Here is a 14,506-nt window from a genome sequence, read left to right as displayed (position 1 = left end):
GATTTTAGTGCTATATGTAAAGGGCGATTTCAAGCCAATAAGGCATCCCGCTTTGTGAGGGTTGGGGAGAACTTGTATTGTACGTAGAGGCTGTCTCACAATTTGAACATGTGTTCTTCTAGTCACAAAGAAGCAATATTTCCGTTGTTTCAAGACTCGCCCTGAGATTCTAGTTCTGTACGTAACGCATCAAAAGTTTTAAGGAATAATTTCCGCACAACTCTCTCCATTTCGATCCAATGGTAAAATAAGTAGTGAGCGGGGGAGAGGAAAAGGGGAAAGGTTGTGTTAAGATTACTTCCCAAGGTTCAATACGATTGGTATTTCAACATTCTTACACACCAAACAGGCAAAAATAATCACAAATCAACACTTAGACAACAAACAATTGAACTTTCTGGATATCGAACATTTCTAGTTATCTGGTTTGGTTGTTTTTTTCTTCTGGCACTGATTTTTGATCCATTTGATGCCGTTGGATGTGCCGCTCTTGATCTTCTCAGCGCCAGCCATTGCAGCCACCTTGGCCTTGCCTAAGCCAGACTTGGTCTCTGCCTTCTTGTTGCTGCTGTCGTTTTCTGCCGTTTTGGCGCTCTCTGCATCTTCCAGTGCGCCAATGCCTCCGGCGCCCCACTGATCAGCCCACCCCGGTGCTTCGGCAGCCATCACTTGTCTCAAAAGTCTCCAACCACCACCTGTTTCCATAAACCATGGCAAAATAATTTGACAAGTATCAATCTAACAGTGGTAACGCATTCAAAATTTGCAGAGATTTCTTCATATTTTCTTTGATTATTGGTAGTAGATGGAGATCTGAACCCAGCATGGAATATGAGATACCAAGAACATGAGTGAGATAGAGAGAGAGAGTACCTGGAGAGGAGAGAGAGAGGTTAGCTAGCTAGCGTGTAGATTTAGAAAGATGGTGTAGTTTAACCGAAAGAAAACAAGGGAGGCGTAGTTGTAAGTTGTATTTATCGAGACAGCACATGGGATGAAGGATGGGCTGTCTCTCTCTGTCTATCACCTTCACCTCTTTTTATAAATTTGACGTCACTATTTTACTTTTTTCTTCAAATTTATAAAGTAAAAAATAAAATGGAAAAAGGAGTTTGCCAACTCATGACGTCCAGAGAAGCAAGCAAAGCATCGTTTGGTATTTTCCCTTTCTTTCATTGGGCAATCTCTGATCATCATCATCATTGATTCCTAGTCCTCCAGAGGCACAGAGCATCTTTTCCTTAACAACCAAGGCATCTCTCCCAACTCTATATTCAACAGAGCAGGATTCTCTTTTCTTCGAATCTTTTTTTCTTATTACTCATTTTTTATTTTTGTCTAATTCTCTTTATAAAGAAGTCAAAGAAAGACGTTGATAAAGCTTAATCGTGGCTGTTCAAATAAAAGGGAATTGTGTGGCTGTGTTTGCTGAAGGAAATTAGCTTGAATATAAATAGGATAACTCACCGAGTTATCCACTTTCTACTTTCAACTCGAACAAAAATTTAAAATTGTTATCGATTTCTCTTTCAATACGTACATATTTACCTTGAATCTAGTTGTTATCCAAGTCAATTCGCTCTAACAAACTCAACTTGTGTCTATCCCATCGATTCATATACATAATTAATAGCATATATTAAATAAAATAACAATTAATCCTTTTTGTTCCGTTGTAGCAATAAAATAAAATAAAACTTTATAATAATTCTTCCATTGTTGCTATACAAGCCTTGTCAGCTGTCGATGAAGAAAATTAGGATGATGACGGAATTCTTCACATCACCTACAAAGGAGAAAAAAGAGAGAAGTCCATGGATGGATCCGTAGAAGAAGCTCAAAATATCTTAAGTAGACTTTAAAGTGTAAGAACCCTGCTTCGCTGCTGAAAGAAGAACAACAAGTATTGCTAAAACCTAATCACAGATGAAGAAGCGTCCGAGTATAGTTTTCAATTTCAATTATTCAGGCACGTATTCATTTGTGATTGCTTTTTCAACAACACTAGTTGATTTTGTTTCAGCAATGAAGCATGGTTCAAAGCTTAAACCCTTAGAGCTCCAAGTTCAAAACATCATTTGATCAAATGATCTCACTTTGGTTAAACAATATTAGCCTTTCCTGATCTGGAGATCAGTGGCCTTAACATTATAAACACTGGAGACAATTTTATTGAAAATCCAAGTGCTTCTTTAAAAAGCACTTGTTAGTAGTTCTTGAATATGCATCTAGTTCTAGTGGGTGCTTTTTCACGTAAAAGTGTAATGACTCATGAGTACTTACAACTTTCTACCACGCAATCATTCATTGTTAGAAAACGGTTTTTACACTCCAACAAAACACTACCACTCCAATCTCCAAACACATAAACCTGCCCAAAAAATACCAGTCAAGGGAGTACTTGATCGTGGGAACAAAGCAGACGTTCTCGATTTCCATGGACGAATGCATCCCAAGGACTTTCTTGATTGGCCAAGTCGCGCGGAGTTCTTTGATTGGAAGGAAGTAAGCAATCGAGGTTGCAGGAGAAAGCGTTGTAATTGAACACAAATGACCGAAGAACTGATACGGTAATATATGTACAATCAATCTATCAATATGTCAAAAGATTACACAAGTTAATTACTTGGATATTGATCTCCTGCTGGACTTGGATTTCTTCATTTTGCGAGACTTGTCCTCGATGCTCGTCCACGTATAACCGCTAGGAATGGCGAAAGGGTCAGAAGAGTCTTGCGCTGCAGACACTGCCGGGGGAGCACAGTGTTGGTGTTGGTGGTTCTGCTTGCTCACGGAAGACCCCGACTGGCTGCTGCTCCGCCTCAGCCACGACGACGACGATGAAAAGGAGGATGGTTTTTGTGGCTTGGACTTGTGTTCCTCCTCTTGTTGGCCTCGCCCTTCATGAAGAAATTGTCTGGGGCTTGACATTGGAGTGAAGAATTGCTCAGTTGGCGGAAGCTGAACGAACTTTGTGAATGTTATCACCACTCTCACCGTTGGGACCACCGGTATTGCCACCTGTCCATCACCAAACAACACCACAAGCTAAACTAAGCTAGTTGTACACAAAATCACAACTACCACATATATTTTAAATCAAATCCACATTCAACCGTGACAGTTTAACTGTTAATGACGTGGCAAAATCTAAGGCCGATGAAGCTCTATTTTTCTTGAGATGGTAACTCGAGTGTAACAAGTCAAACACACTATCTAAGAACTGATTTAGTCCGCTTCTGTAACTCGAGTGTAACTATACCTAACCGTAAACACAAGGATACTCAAATGCCGATTTCACTTGAGTGTGACGAGCCGAACACGTGATACGTGCTATAGCTCTCGCACGAAAGGCATTCGAGCAATCACAATGTCGCATGAATGAGGTGGTCGGACCGTTGCACCCAAGACCTTTCGACGGTCAAATAAGGAACGCGACAAACCAAAGCGTCCCACGTCGAATCACGACCACCGAGGCCCCACAAAAAGCTTCTAAACGTACGATATCATCTAATGATATGATTCGCTTATGGGATCCATTAAAACGCACAGTTTCACTTGCCACAAGCTTGAAAGGGTAAAACACCAAAGCAAACAAAACAGACAAAAAAACAAAAAAAAAGAAAACTCGACGACCCCCCGTACCCATCCGGGCCCACCCAATCCCAATTGGGACCCCAACTGACTGAAATATCCAAAATGCCCTTACCTTAACCGGAAAAGTCCCTGGCGGGAACTTGGTGGTGAGCAACTCCCTCATCCTCCTAACGGCCTTCACCTTGTTCGCCAAGATGTCCAGTAACGGCAGCAGCTCCTCCGTCTTCAACGGAAACTGCTCCGTCAGCCAAACGCACGGCCTCAAGCTCCTCACGAACTCTTTCTCTTTCGTCTGCACTGGTGCTGCCACAATAGTGGCCGTTTTAGACCTCCTCGACGGCGGCCCGGAAATTGACGAAACGTCGACGCTTTTTCTCCCCAATGCCACGAACTCCCTCTCCTCCCTCACGAAGCTACTGTGCCTCCGGCCGTCGGGAATTCCGAAGCTCGGATTCTCCGCTACCAAAAACCCGTCGTCGTCCTCGTCGAGCTCAAGAGGAAGCACCTGCTCGCTCCCCGCCACGTCAGCATCGCCATTGGCGACTTTTCTCGAGCGGAAGCTGAACACGACGTTGTGAATTTCGTACACTCGAGCTTTCCACTCTCCGACGCTCTCCGTTTTCTCCTGCCTCCTCCAATTGGTCCTCCCGACCAGCTCGGCCCTGGTGACGTCCATGCCGGGGCGGTACACACTCGTCTGGGCGCAGAACCCGGCGATGTCCGACTCGCTCATCGGCGACCCGGCGTTCTCGAAAGCGTCAAAGATTTTCCGTTCGTCGCGGTTCAAGACGAGCAGCGATCCCGGGGGAACGTCGTGGCTCTGATCGCCGTCGCCGAGGAATAGGAAGCTCTGATCGGCGCGCTGGATCTTCAATCCGTCGAATCCGGCCAGCGACGTGTCTGCGCGCAAATTGCCGTCGCGCTTCCAGATCTTGTACGTGTCGGAGGGAGCGATCTTTCCGACGAAGGGAATGACGGAGCTCTCGAAATGGAACGAGATCTCCATGTAAAAATCCCGCATTCTCCGGAGCACGGCGATTGCACGTGGCAGGCGGCGGCGCCACTTAGCCCAAGCGGAACGGTGGTGGAGCCGGAGAAGGATTAAAGCGACGTCGGAGCTCCGGCGACACAATGCTTCCTGTAAGGGATTCCAGCCGGCGGAGTTCTGGAGTGACACGTCGGCGCCGGCGGAGGCTAAAATTTTAGCGGAGACAGCGTTGTTTAGTCGGACGGCGAGGTGGAGAGGGGTTTCTCTGTAGGGAACGTCGCGGCGGTCGAGCACGGACGAGATCCGGTCCGCGGTTCGTTCCTGGGAGAGGGAGTCGGACTCGGTGTGGATCTGAGTCGGATCGGCAAGTCGGGGGAGGGTGGCGACGATTCGGGAGAGTGTGGTGTGGTCTGACAAAACGACGGCGTAGTGCACGGGGCTGTGGGAGTAGTCGTCGGGCTTGAGCGGCGGGAACGACGTCGTTGAGCTCGCCGACGATTTGGCCATGGTTTGCCTGCGCAGGGGGAGTTGGGTGTGTTCAGTGTGGGCGTTTTAACCGAGTAAAGGAGGAGAGAATGTTATGGGAGAACGAGAGGGTAGTATCGTAAATGTGAATTAATCGGCACGACTTTGGGTGGATTTCTAGGGGTTGTGTCAGTCAAGGCGTCGGGATGTTTTATTTCCATCCGACTACTTTTATTCTGCTTCCGTTTCCTTTCTTTGTTTTTTCGTCGTCGTCCTTTGAATTTCTGTCGTTTTCCTTTTTTTGGGGTTTAATTTGTCCATCCAATAATAATAATAATAATAATAATAATAATAATAATCATACAAACTATAAAAATTTGTTTATTTAAATTTTACTAGCATTTACTTATACACTTTGTATGTATGAACACATTTAAAAAAAAAATTAGAATGAGAGAGAATGTGGGGGAAGTGAGAGGTTTTTGTTTTTTATTTATTTTTTTTAATTTTTTTTTAATATTGGAGATATTTTAACATCCTGTAGATGAGGCTTCAATAAGAAACAGTAAAATTTGGACCTATGAAATTCCATTATTATCCATCATTTTTTTTTGTGTGATAGAAGACTAATTTATCTTTTCACTCTCTTTTGATTGACAAAAAAGGTTTTATTAATTAGTAGAGATAAGTTTACTCTCATGTATTATATTTTAAAATTCTTCAAAAAAATAGTAATAGATATGTTTATACAAAAAAAAAAAACATAATTGAAAATGAAAAAGTGGAGGAATTAGAGAATGATATTAGTGAACCTAGATCATCTCCGGATTTTCAAAAATTGAGCCTAAGGATCAAATGATTAGAAAATTGATATAATAGTTATAATTAGTATAACTTTTAAATGGATCTTCTGCTTGTAATCGTGAAATCAAATTTCAACAATCCAGATTATTTGATCTTTAAACTCATTCTTTGAGATCCAAAGAGGATCTGGGTTCGATATTAGTGGGCCCTTGATTGTTTTGTTGGTGGGGGAAGACCGATTAGTCAGCGTCTAATTTGACATGTCACTGGAGATAAACAGGGAGCGTGTTTGCCTTGAGCTCGACCAAATCCAATTCCAACCGGATTTCATTTCACTCTAACCAATGCAATAGGCATACAATATATACATTCCTGATAAAGTAAAGTACCCTCCCTGATTTTGCTATGACCGATCATCTCAAACTACTTCTCTTTATTTTGGACGACCAATTTGTTGCAAGTACATTTCAACCTGTGTGTTGTGAACTCTCCCGCGTATTGACTTTACGTCATGTTGTTATGTACGTAAGTTTGAATTTATCATCATATAATTTAGCTTAGTTCAGCTTATAATATGCCTTGTGTAAATGAATAATCATGAGACTGAGCATTGTTGGGCTCATTCACTTTTTTTACTCTCCGACGTATTGACTTTAAGTTGTGTTTTTATGTACATAAGTTTGAATTTATCATCATATAATTTATCTTAGTTCAGCTTATAATATGCCTTGCGTAAATGAATAATCATGAGACTGAGTGTTGTTGGCCTCACTCATTTTGTTTATTTTCAATCCAGACCCTGTCACTTCGGCAAAGTACTTTATTTTAAAATATAAAAGGAAAATAAATTTATGCACTTGTTCCACTGTGAGTTGTCTGTAAGATAAATGATTTTTGACACGTAAGAAACCAACTACTTTTTTTTATTAGGTTTTAGTCCAGCTCATTTCATGTTAACAATAGTCAACGAATGATCAATTGCAATCTACACATCATGTAGCATCTTTGATAATTGATTAGGGCTTCTTCTATTAAGGCTTGAACTCTTTCATGGGCTTTTTGGGCCCTGGTTTCGGAAGTGAAAGAATCCATCTTAAATGTTTTAGTGGGCTGCAATATGGTGATGCAATGGCCCATACAACAGGTTATATTAGTGGATTACCAGAACCAGGTCCAGTGGGTTTAAGACTGGACATCTACGGCCCAAATTTGATAGGTTAATTATGTCTGTAATGGTAGAACACTGGTTGTACAATTATGATACAAGTTTAACTCTCCTCGGACAGTTTAACTTTCATTGTACGTTAATTCTCATTTAGTAACTTCAATGGCAGAAACTTGTATATGTGTTATAAACATGATTGTTTTTTGCCACTGCGATAAAAATGTCACCTGTAAATATAGAAATTTAATTATCGAATTTCATACGTTCTCTCTTTTGGACTTTAAAACGCGTTTAGTAGCATTGATTGTAAAACATCTACTCATACGTCAAATATAAACGTTTTAAGTTTTAACTCTCGTAGTTCATACGTTCTCTCTTTCCGATCATTGATTCTCATTTAGTAGCTTCAAATGGTAGAACACTTCCAAAAAATATACAATACTTCAACCTTCATTAGTATTTACGTTTCTCTTATCGAACAATAATTATCATAGAGATAAAAAAAACAGCAAATTAATATTGTTGTATATTTTTTGTTTTCTTAAAGGGGATCAGTTAATGACTTTGCCATGACAATCCATATTTTCAGAGGCCGGGAAGCTCACCAACTCCTTGCTCTAAAGATCTTGCCATTTCCAAAGAAACTGGAGTTACATCTCTTTTCCATTTCTATTCAAGAGTTCTTATGTGTTTCCACGCGCCTTCGAGACCCCAATAAATTGACTACAAAAGTTTAATTTTTTTTTTATTTTAATTTTTTTATTTGTTTGTTTAATAAACGATAGTATCTACACTAATGGAAGAAGAGGTGAGATCAGCCTCATAATAGGCTAATAATGATCTGATTCAAATTCGTCTTTGATAAGAATCAAACCTAATATCTCTCATTTACAAATACATATAAATATCACTAAACCGTAATATTACAACCTTCATTTTGAATTTAAAATTTTAGGAGCAACGTCCAATTCTGGACGCAAGGCCCATTGGTAGGTATTGACCTGTTACATGGAAGATAATGACTTCTATTAGTATTTTGTAAAGTAGTCAAATGGAGACCAAGACAATTATATTATGGTGGAATAACTTGTGACTTGTTTAACAGAAGCGAAAGCAGTAAAGAAGAAGGGAACTTCTAAACAATGTAAGTAAAGAGAATCTGATCAACTGGTCCTTCTAGTTGATTTGACACGTGATTTTCAAAGTATTGAACTACGAATTGTTAAGTGAAACTCACAACCTATCCAATTTATATGTGTTATTATTATTTTTTGCTGAGTACAACGATATATTTTATCTTAAGGAAAATGAAAATTCGGCTAAATCATACAATAGACAACCTAATTTGGTATCGAATTCGCCATCCATGAGATTCGAATCTAAGATTTTTCGCTTACAAGTGACAATTTATATGTGTTATTAAACGAAAAGAAAGTTAAATCTTATAATCTCATATGAATGCTTTAAAATATCCACAAAGTTGTTCATATTTTTGTCAAAATATAAAAAAAAAAAAAAGAAAAAAAAGAAGAAGAAGTCAAGAATCGATATGTAAATAGGTGAAATGCAAACTTCATCCTATATCAGCGATATATGAGAAAATCAATGAATATCGATAATATTTACCAATTCAATACAGAAAATTTGTTGGGAACTTTTGATTTTTTCTTTTTTTTTTTTAGAACATTTTCTCTAATTTCAACTAAATTTAAATGAGTTGATAATAATACACTCACTCAATTGCTAATTTCCATAATTTATGTTGAAGGCAACCGATATCAATATATCCGTTTATATTTTATAAATTTACATATCAATATTTTCATTTATATCAACATTTTAAACACTGTACGAATGTAAACGTGGAAAACTTAAAAGAATTAGAAGGAGTCCAGCATTCAATCCATCAAAGTAAAGACGTAATTAATAGAAAATTGAAACAAATTTGAAAAGTAATTACCCTTTCCTCAGCAGAAATGTTAGGTTCTACTCGTACATCCAAACATGCATACGATTGGATACAAATCACAAGCAGCACAGTGAATAGTGATAGGTTCCTCCCAATTTAGCCCCACAACGACCCTCTCTCTCTCAAATGCAGATCATTTTCATAAATAATTGTATTTTAGTACTACAATGTAATAATATTTCTTTTTATTTATAAGTGAGAGATGTTATATTTGAATCTCGTTAATAACGAATTCGATATCAAATTAAGTTGTTTATTATGTAGTTTAACCATACTTTCTCATTTTTGTAAAAAATATATCGTTGTACTTAAAAAAATAAAAAAAAAGTATTGGATAATATATATACTGAAAACTTTCCTAGTTTCCCTTTTTTTTCTTTGTTTTTGTTTTACCGGAGGCTGCGGGAGGCAGCGTGTGTCCAACAACATTCTTGCTCACCTACCCTTGTAGACTCCTTTCCTCTCTAATTTCTTCGCCCTGTCGGTCTCTCTCTCCCTTTCTCTCTCTAAAACCCTCGAAGTTCTAAACTTTTCAATCCCAAAGGATTTCTCTTTTCTTACATGTTTCTCACTCTAACACAATTTTGTGGGGTCCGTCACCAGCCACCATTTTCATCGACCTTGACAATGTGCATACGGGGTTTCATCCAACAACCCCCTCACCAACCTCCTCTCTCATGAGCCCGGATTTGCCTTAAAGACTTGGTCTTTTTGCTATTTGCATTTCTGGGTTCAGTGCAAATTTCAGCTGATTGATTCATTGATGGCTGCGAAGGCTGCATCCCTCTGGGTTTGTGCTAAAACCCCTTATTCTCATCAGGGTGTCTCAGATTTGAGCTCGAACCACTCTGAGTTGGCTTTGAATTCGAATTTCCGCAAATGGGAGTGTTCTTGTTTGGCTGTTGCTTCCGCCCAGAGAGCTATCACTCCGGTGGAAGATGAGAAGCCGAGCCTTACCTGCGCCGCCGAGTCTTCAGGTGCAATGGAGCGGATTGAGGACAATAAGTCCAGGGAGTTTCACAAGGATTTGAACCTTCTTCCTAGTGAGTTCTGCAAAAGCTCTTAATTTTGCGTTTTGCTCAATTTCTATACTTTTAATTGTCAATCGGGCACTTGTATGTTGGATTGGAGGATATAAATTTAGTAATTGAAGAACAACGTTATACTTTGATTAGTTGTTGGGCAATGCAGAATAGTTTAGCTCCTTTACAATGCAGAACAAGGTTAAATTCAGTAGCTTTATTTTCTGTGATGGCTATTGGTACTTGGGGGTTTTCATCATGAAGAAGATTTTGTTTGACAACTGTAGCATCGGTGCATTTAACTCATTCGGCCTAAACATTTAGATTAGGGTAGGATCAAATGAAATGTAGGCAAAAAATTACATGAAATTTATGACATGACAGTGAGGACTAGGTAGGAGGATTTCCATTATGGCTTGGCAGTGAGCACTAGTAAGCACCTTACTCTTTCAGATGCCCGATGTTGGTGGAAATAACGGTATTCAAATTTATGGAAATACCGTTATTGATGGAAACTTCGAAAAACTTTTCAAAGATGACAAATTTGAGTATTGTCTATTTCTTGATGTATCTCTTTTCTGGAAACCAATAGATTTAGCAATGAGATTCGGTTGTATATCCACTGCAAAAGAACTTTTGAAGATATCTTGCCAATTCACTCTAATGCTAAAGTCCATCAATATCTAAACGGCATGTTGCTGTAATCTAGGTCATTTCTGTCCGCCCCCTTGTATTGGTGGCTTAAAAAAGTGGAAATATCCTGGATGGTCATATACGAAATTTCATCCTTGGATTACAAATATGGACCCATGGTCAGGTGGGTTCTAAAATGGGATCAAAGCCCTGACAATCCCACTTAAATATATAATCTCTTGAAATATTTTGGAGCAATCCAACAGGTTGATTTCAAAATGCAATGGAAAAATCAGATTTTGTAAGTGTCTCCACATCCAAATACTGAAAAGAATAGCTTAGTTGTAGTTTATGGGAATGAGTTGTCTCCGGAATTGTTTATTTGACCTTTTCAGTGATTTTTGTATTTCTCGTTGTCCAGTGTGCTACTATAATTCTTCATTGTAGTGGTCTTTTCTTTTCAATTTATCTTACAATTGTTTCTTGTCACTCACTTCTCATAGCTTGAATGTGAATTAATTGTAGAACCATTGACAGCAAATGACTTTTCTCCTCGTGATGGTTCAAAAGTGAGAGTTGCTTATCAGGTAAATCTTCTCATTAATTACTTACATTCTTTTGGCGTTCATAGATATATATATATATATATATATATATTTTTTTTTTTGCTCTTATGTATGTTGTATTTCCCATTTTAGGGGTTACCAGGGGCATATAGTGAGGCCGCTGCAGTAAAAGCTTATCCGAAGTGTGAGACCGTCCCATGTGACCAGTTTGAAGCTGCATTCAAGGTTGAATAATATTTTTTGTTAGTTTTCATTTTTTTTTAAAAAAAATTTATGTATACCTGTTTGTGTACCTTGATTAAGTTAATTTTTCCTTTAACAGGCAGTTGAACTTTGGTTGGTGGATAAAGCAGTTCTTCCCATTGAGAATTCTGTAGGTGGAAGCATCCACCGTAATTATGACTTACTACTTCACCACAGACTGCACATAGTTGGAGAGGTACAATTGCAAGTGAACCATTGTCTCCTGGGATTGCCCGGTGCAAGAAAAGAGGAACTAAAACGTGTTTTAAGCCATTATCAGGTTGGTCTTTCATGTATTTTTTTTTTTCTATTTGCATAAGCAGCCAGCTGATGGATATATTATCTGACCTGTCCAGTACATATGGCATGAACGCTTATATCATTGTGTCATCAAATTGCCCATTTGCAACAATAAACATGTTTCCCAGTTGGGTAGTCTTACGTTCTTAATTGCTTTGTAGCACAGCCAAAAAGGAAAATCTATACATAATAGCTAACAAGTTTTGAAATGCTCTTTTGTGGAGCTCCTCCATAATTGGCTTGTCTTATAACGTCTACTAGTAGCGTTTCCACAACCACCATACGGTACTAGCAGATTGTGATTATTTTCTTGGCACTGGCACTTGTAGCAAAATGGGGTCATAGGTCTTGGTCTAGCACTTTTTAGCTGTCTTCTATTTGGTTTGACCGCAGAAAATTTGCACATGCATGCATATTGAAACTAATCTTTGAACATGAAAGATTTAGGTCTTTAAACGTTTTTTTTTTTTTTTTTTTGCGGACATTTCGCTTGCAGGCTTTTGCTCAATGTGAGATGACGCTAAGCAGTTTGGGTATCATCAGAATCAATACCGATGACAGTGCTCTGGCTGCACAGGTTATCAATATGTCTTCTGTATTCTGTGACTGTGATAGGAATTGAGGGTGTTTATATGCTAAGGGTTGGGACATTTTATACAGATGGTGGCCTCAACTGGCCTACGAGATACTGGTGCTGTTGCAAGTGCTCGAGCTGCAAATATTTATGGGCTTGACATTCTTGCAGAAAAAATTCAAGTAAGGCTATTCTTTTAGATTCCTTTTTCGGATTTAATATATAAGTTAAGCTGGCTTGTTTGAACATTACTTTGGTATTGATATGGTAAACATCTGGACGGATTGAGAATTGACCTCCTTTCTTAAGAAAGCAGAAGTTGTAACTTCACTATCTTCTAATCATGGAGAGATTTTTCAGTGTGCTGGGAACACGGCCCAGTACACACCGTGTAATAACATAATTGGTTGGAAGCTTAATAAAAGAATATCCAACCAATGGTATTTTGACACAGTCAACCCGGCATACTGGAAAGTGTCTTCTCAGCATGACAGTTTGGTAGGGCGTCTGCAAGCTATTCTTTCCAGGCATTACGCAGAGTTCCACATGTCAAATTTTCTTGTTTTGAGTATTTGCATTTCTTTTACAGTATGCTAACTCATACTGCAAAGATGCATCACCCTCTCAGATGTTGTGGAGGAATAGTTCGGATTGTTTTAACCTTATTATGCACCTCTTTTCTTTCATTAAGACGATGGCTGCTGTGGATTACTAATGACACCGCTTGATTTAATTTCCTACCACTTTGCCCTGGCCAGGATGATGACGATAATATCACTCGCTTTTTGATACTTGGAAGAGAACCGATAATTCCAGGGTCTGACCGGCCATATAAGGTATAGATCTCTACTTTGATTTGTTTTGTTTTTTGCTTTTACGTATCTTTGTTTTCGTTTAATCTTATGAATATTTATGTATAAATTTTCTTCATAGACGAGCGTTGTTTTCACTCTTGAAGAAGGTCCTGGTGTACTATTTAAAGCCTTAGCAGTTTTTGCTCTTAGGGGCATTAACTTGACAAAGGTACACTTAGTTACACATTTTTTGTTTTCTTTCATGCTCACCACCATGCGTATAGCTTTGACAAATCTTCTCCTTTTGGAGCAATTTCCAGATAGAGAGCCGCCCACAGAAGCAACGTCCTCTAAGGATTGTGGATGATTCGAATGAAGGGAGTGCCAAGTGAGTGGTACTCTTTTGCACCAAATGTAGAATATGATAAGTTTTGCATATCCGCGCAAAACCTGAGCCGCGGTATATACTAATTTGCATAACAATAAAGAACCCTAGATTCATAGTCATGATATGACTCTTAATACGGGTAAGGTTGCCACAAAAATTCCATTCTACAGAATTGATTGCTCGATCTGTTTTGGCAGGTATTTCGACTACCTCTTTTACATTGATTTTGAAGCTTCTATGGCGGATCCCCGTGCCCAATATGCGTTGGAACATCTGAAGGTTAGTCTCGTATAACTTAGATACGCGTTCTTTATTTCGCAACTTCCGAAAACTTTTATTTTGTAGCGGAGGTTTTGCCACATGGTGACACACTGAAGCTTGAAACTACAACGTCTTCCTCTCAAAAGTCTCCACTCCTCAGCACAAGGCATAGGTGGTTTAAGGGCGTATTGCTTTGTTTTGCAGGAATTTGCAAGGTTTCTTCGTGTCCTTGGTTGCTACCCAAAGGACACGATTCCATAGAAGGCAGTCGTTTCTTGGGCTCAATTCCGGACATGCGAACACAGATCAAGCTTCAAATGCTGTATATATTTGAAATTGTGGGCGCTGAAGCCGCAAGCACAGATCAAACTTCAACGAGGAGACAAATCCTCGCAAAGCTTCAACATTTTTCTTTCCTTTTCGACCATGTATCATTCTTTATTTCCTCCGAACGGGGGTTTTTACTGTTTCTGGACTGTCGTGATATCTGGATACAACAAACACCCAAAGTACAATCTGTGAACAACACCGCAGGATTTATGAAATACTGAGATTTGTGTGTTAAGATTAAAGACAGTTTGTGATGCTTTCTGCTCTGTCCATCATCATTGCACGCTTGGCTCTTAGGTGTTCGACCCACAATCTCGTTCGCGGGTTTACGGAGTGGAAACTCCGTTCAGAAAATATGAAACTCTGAAGCTCTATAAATCCGGCAAGACTAGAAACATCGGAATTGA

The 14,506-nt window shown here is 39.2% G+C and overlaps 2 protein-coding genes and 1 long non-coding RNA gene across 3 annotated transcripts; 1 reads left to right on the top strand and 2 right to left on the bottom strand.

Annotated features, from left to right (window-relative positions):
- Nucleotides 1-264: 264 nt before the first annotated feature.
- Nucleotides 265-948, bottom strand: LOC137725891 (uncharacterized). The gene is made up of 2 exons (XR_011067551.2): nt 874-948; nt 265-695 (listed from the first exon to the last, which is right to left on the bottom strand). It is a non-coding gene; the product is annotated as an uncharacterized LOC137725891 (long non-coding RNA).
- A 1,571-nt stretch (nt 949-2,519) lies between these two features.
- On the bottom strand, nt 2,520-5,273 carry LOC137726356 (uncharacterized). Its single transcript, XM_068465274.2, has 2 exons — nt 3,710-5,273; nt 2,520-3,021 (listed from the first exon to the last, which is right to left on the bottom strand). The coding sequence occupies exons 1-2, from the start codon at nt 5,090-5,092 to the stop codon at nt 2,623-2,625; spliced, it is 1,782 nt and encodes a 593-aa protein (XP_068321375.2). The 5' UTR covers nt 5,093-5,273; the 3' UTR covers nt 2,520-2,622.
- A 4,109-nt stretch (nt 5,274-9,382) lies between these two features.
- Nucleotides 9,383-14,341, top strand: LOC137725566 (arogenate dehydratase/prephenate dehydratase 1, chloroplastic). The gene is made up of 11 exons (XM_068464293.2): nt 9,383-10,031; nt 11,169-11,230; nt 11,342-11,434; nt 11,532-11,732; nt 12,249-12,329; nt 12,413-12,508; nt 13,085-13,162; nt 13,260-13,349; nt 13,441-13,508; nt 13,706-13,787; nt 13,974-14,341. The coding sequence occupies exons 1-11, from the start codon at nt 9,752-9,754 to the stop codon at nt 14,028-14,030; spliced, it is 1,188 nt and encodes a 395-aa protein (XP_068320394.2). The 5' UTR covers nt 9,383-9,751; the 3' UTR covers nt 14,031-14,341.
- The last annotated feature ends 165 nt before the right edge of the window (nt 14,342-14,506 follow it).

This window comes from Pyrus communis, chromosome 5 (genome assembly GCF_041283825.1).
Source record: "Pyrus communis isolate YQ-2024b chromosome 5, ASM4128382v1, whole genome shotgun sequence".
Classification (NCBI taxonomy): Eukaryota; Viridiplantae; Streptophyta; class Magnoliopsida; order Rosales; family Rosaceae; genus Pyrus; species Pyrus communis.
This window is presented reverse-complemented; position numbering and strand designations above follow the sequence as displayed.

Coding starts and splice junctions, on each gene's coding strand:
- LOC137725566 (XM_068464293.2), top strand. CDS start 9,752: ATGGCTGCGAAGGCTGCATCCCTCTGGGTTTGTGCTAAAACCCCTTAT. Junction 12,330..12,412: donor ACAGTGCTCTGGCTGCACAG/GTTATCAATATG, acceptor CATTTTATACAG/ATGGTGGCCTCAACTGGCCT. Junction 13,509..13,705: donor TCGAATGAAGGGAGTGCCAA/GTGAGTGGTACT, acceptor CTGTTTTGGCAG/GTATTTCGACTACCTCTTTT.
- LOC137726356 (XM_068465274.2), bottom strand. CDS start 5,092: ATGGCCAAATCGTCGGCGAGCTCAACGACGTCGTTCCCGCCGCTCAAG. Junction 3,022..3,709: donor CAGGGACTTTTCCGGTTAAG/GTAAGGGCATTT, acceptor GGTGATGGACAG/GTGGCAATACCGGTGGTCCC.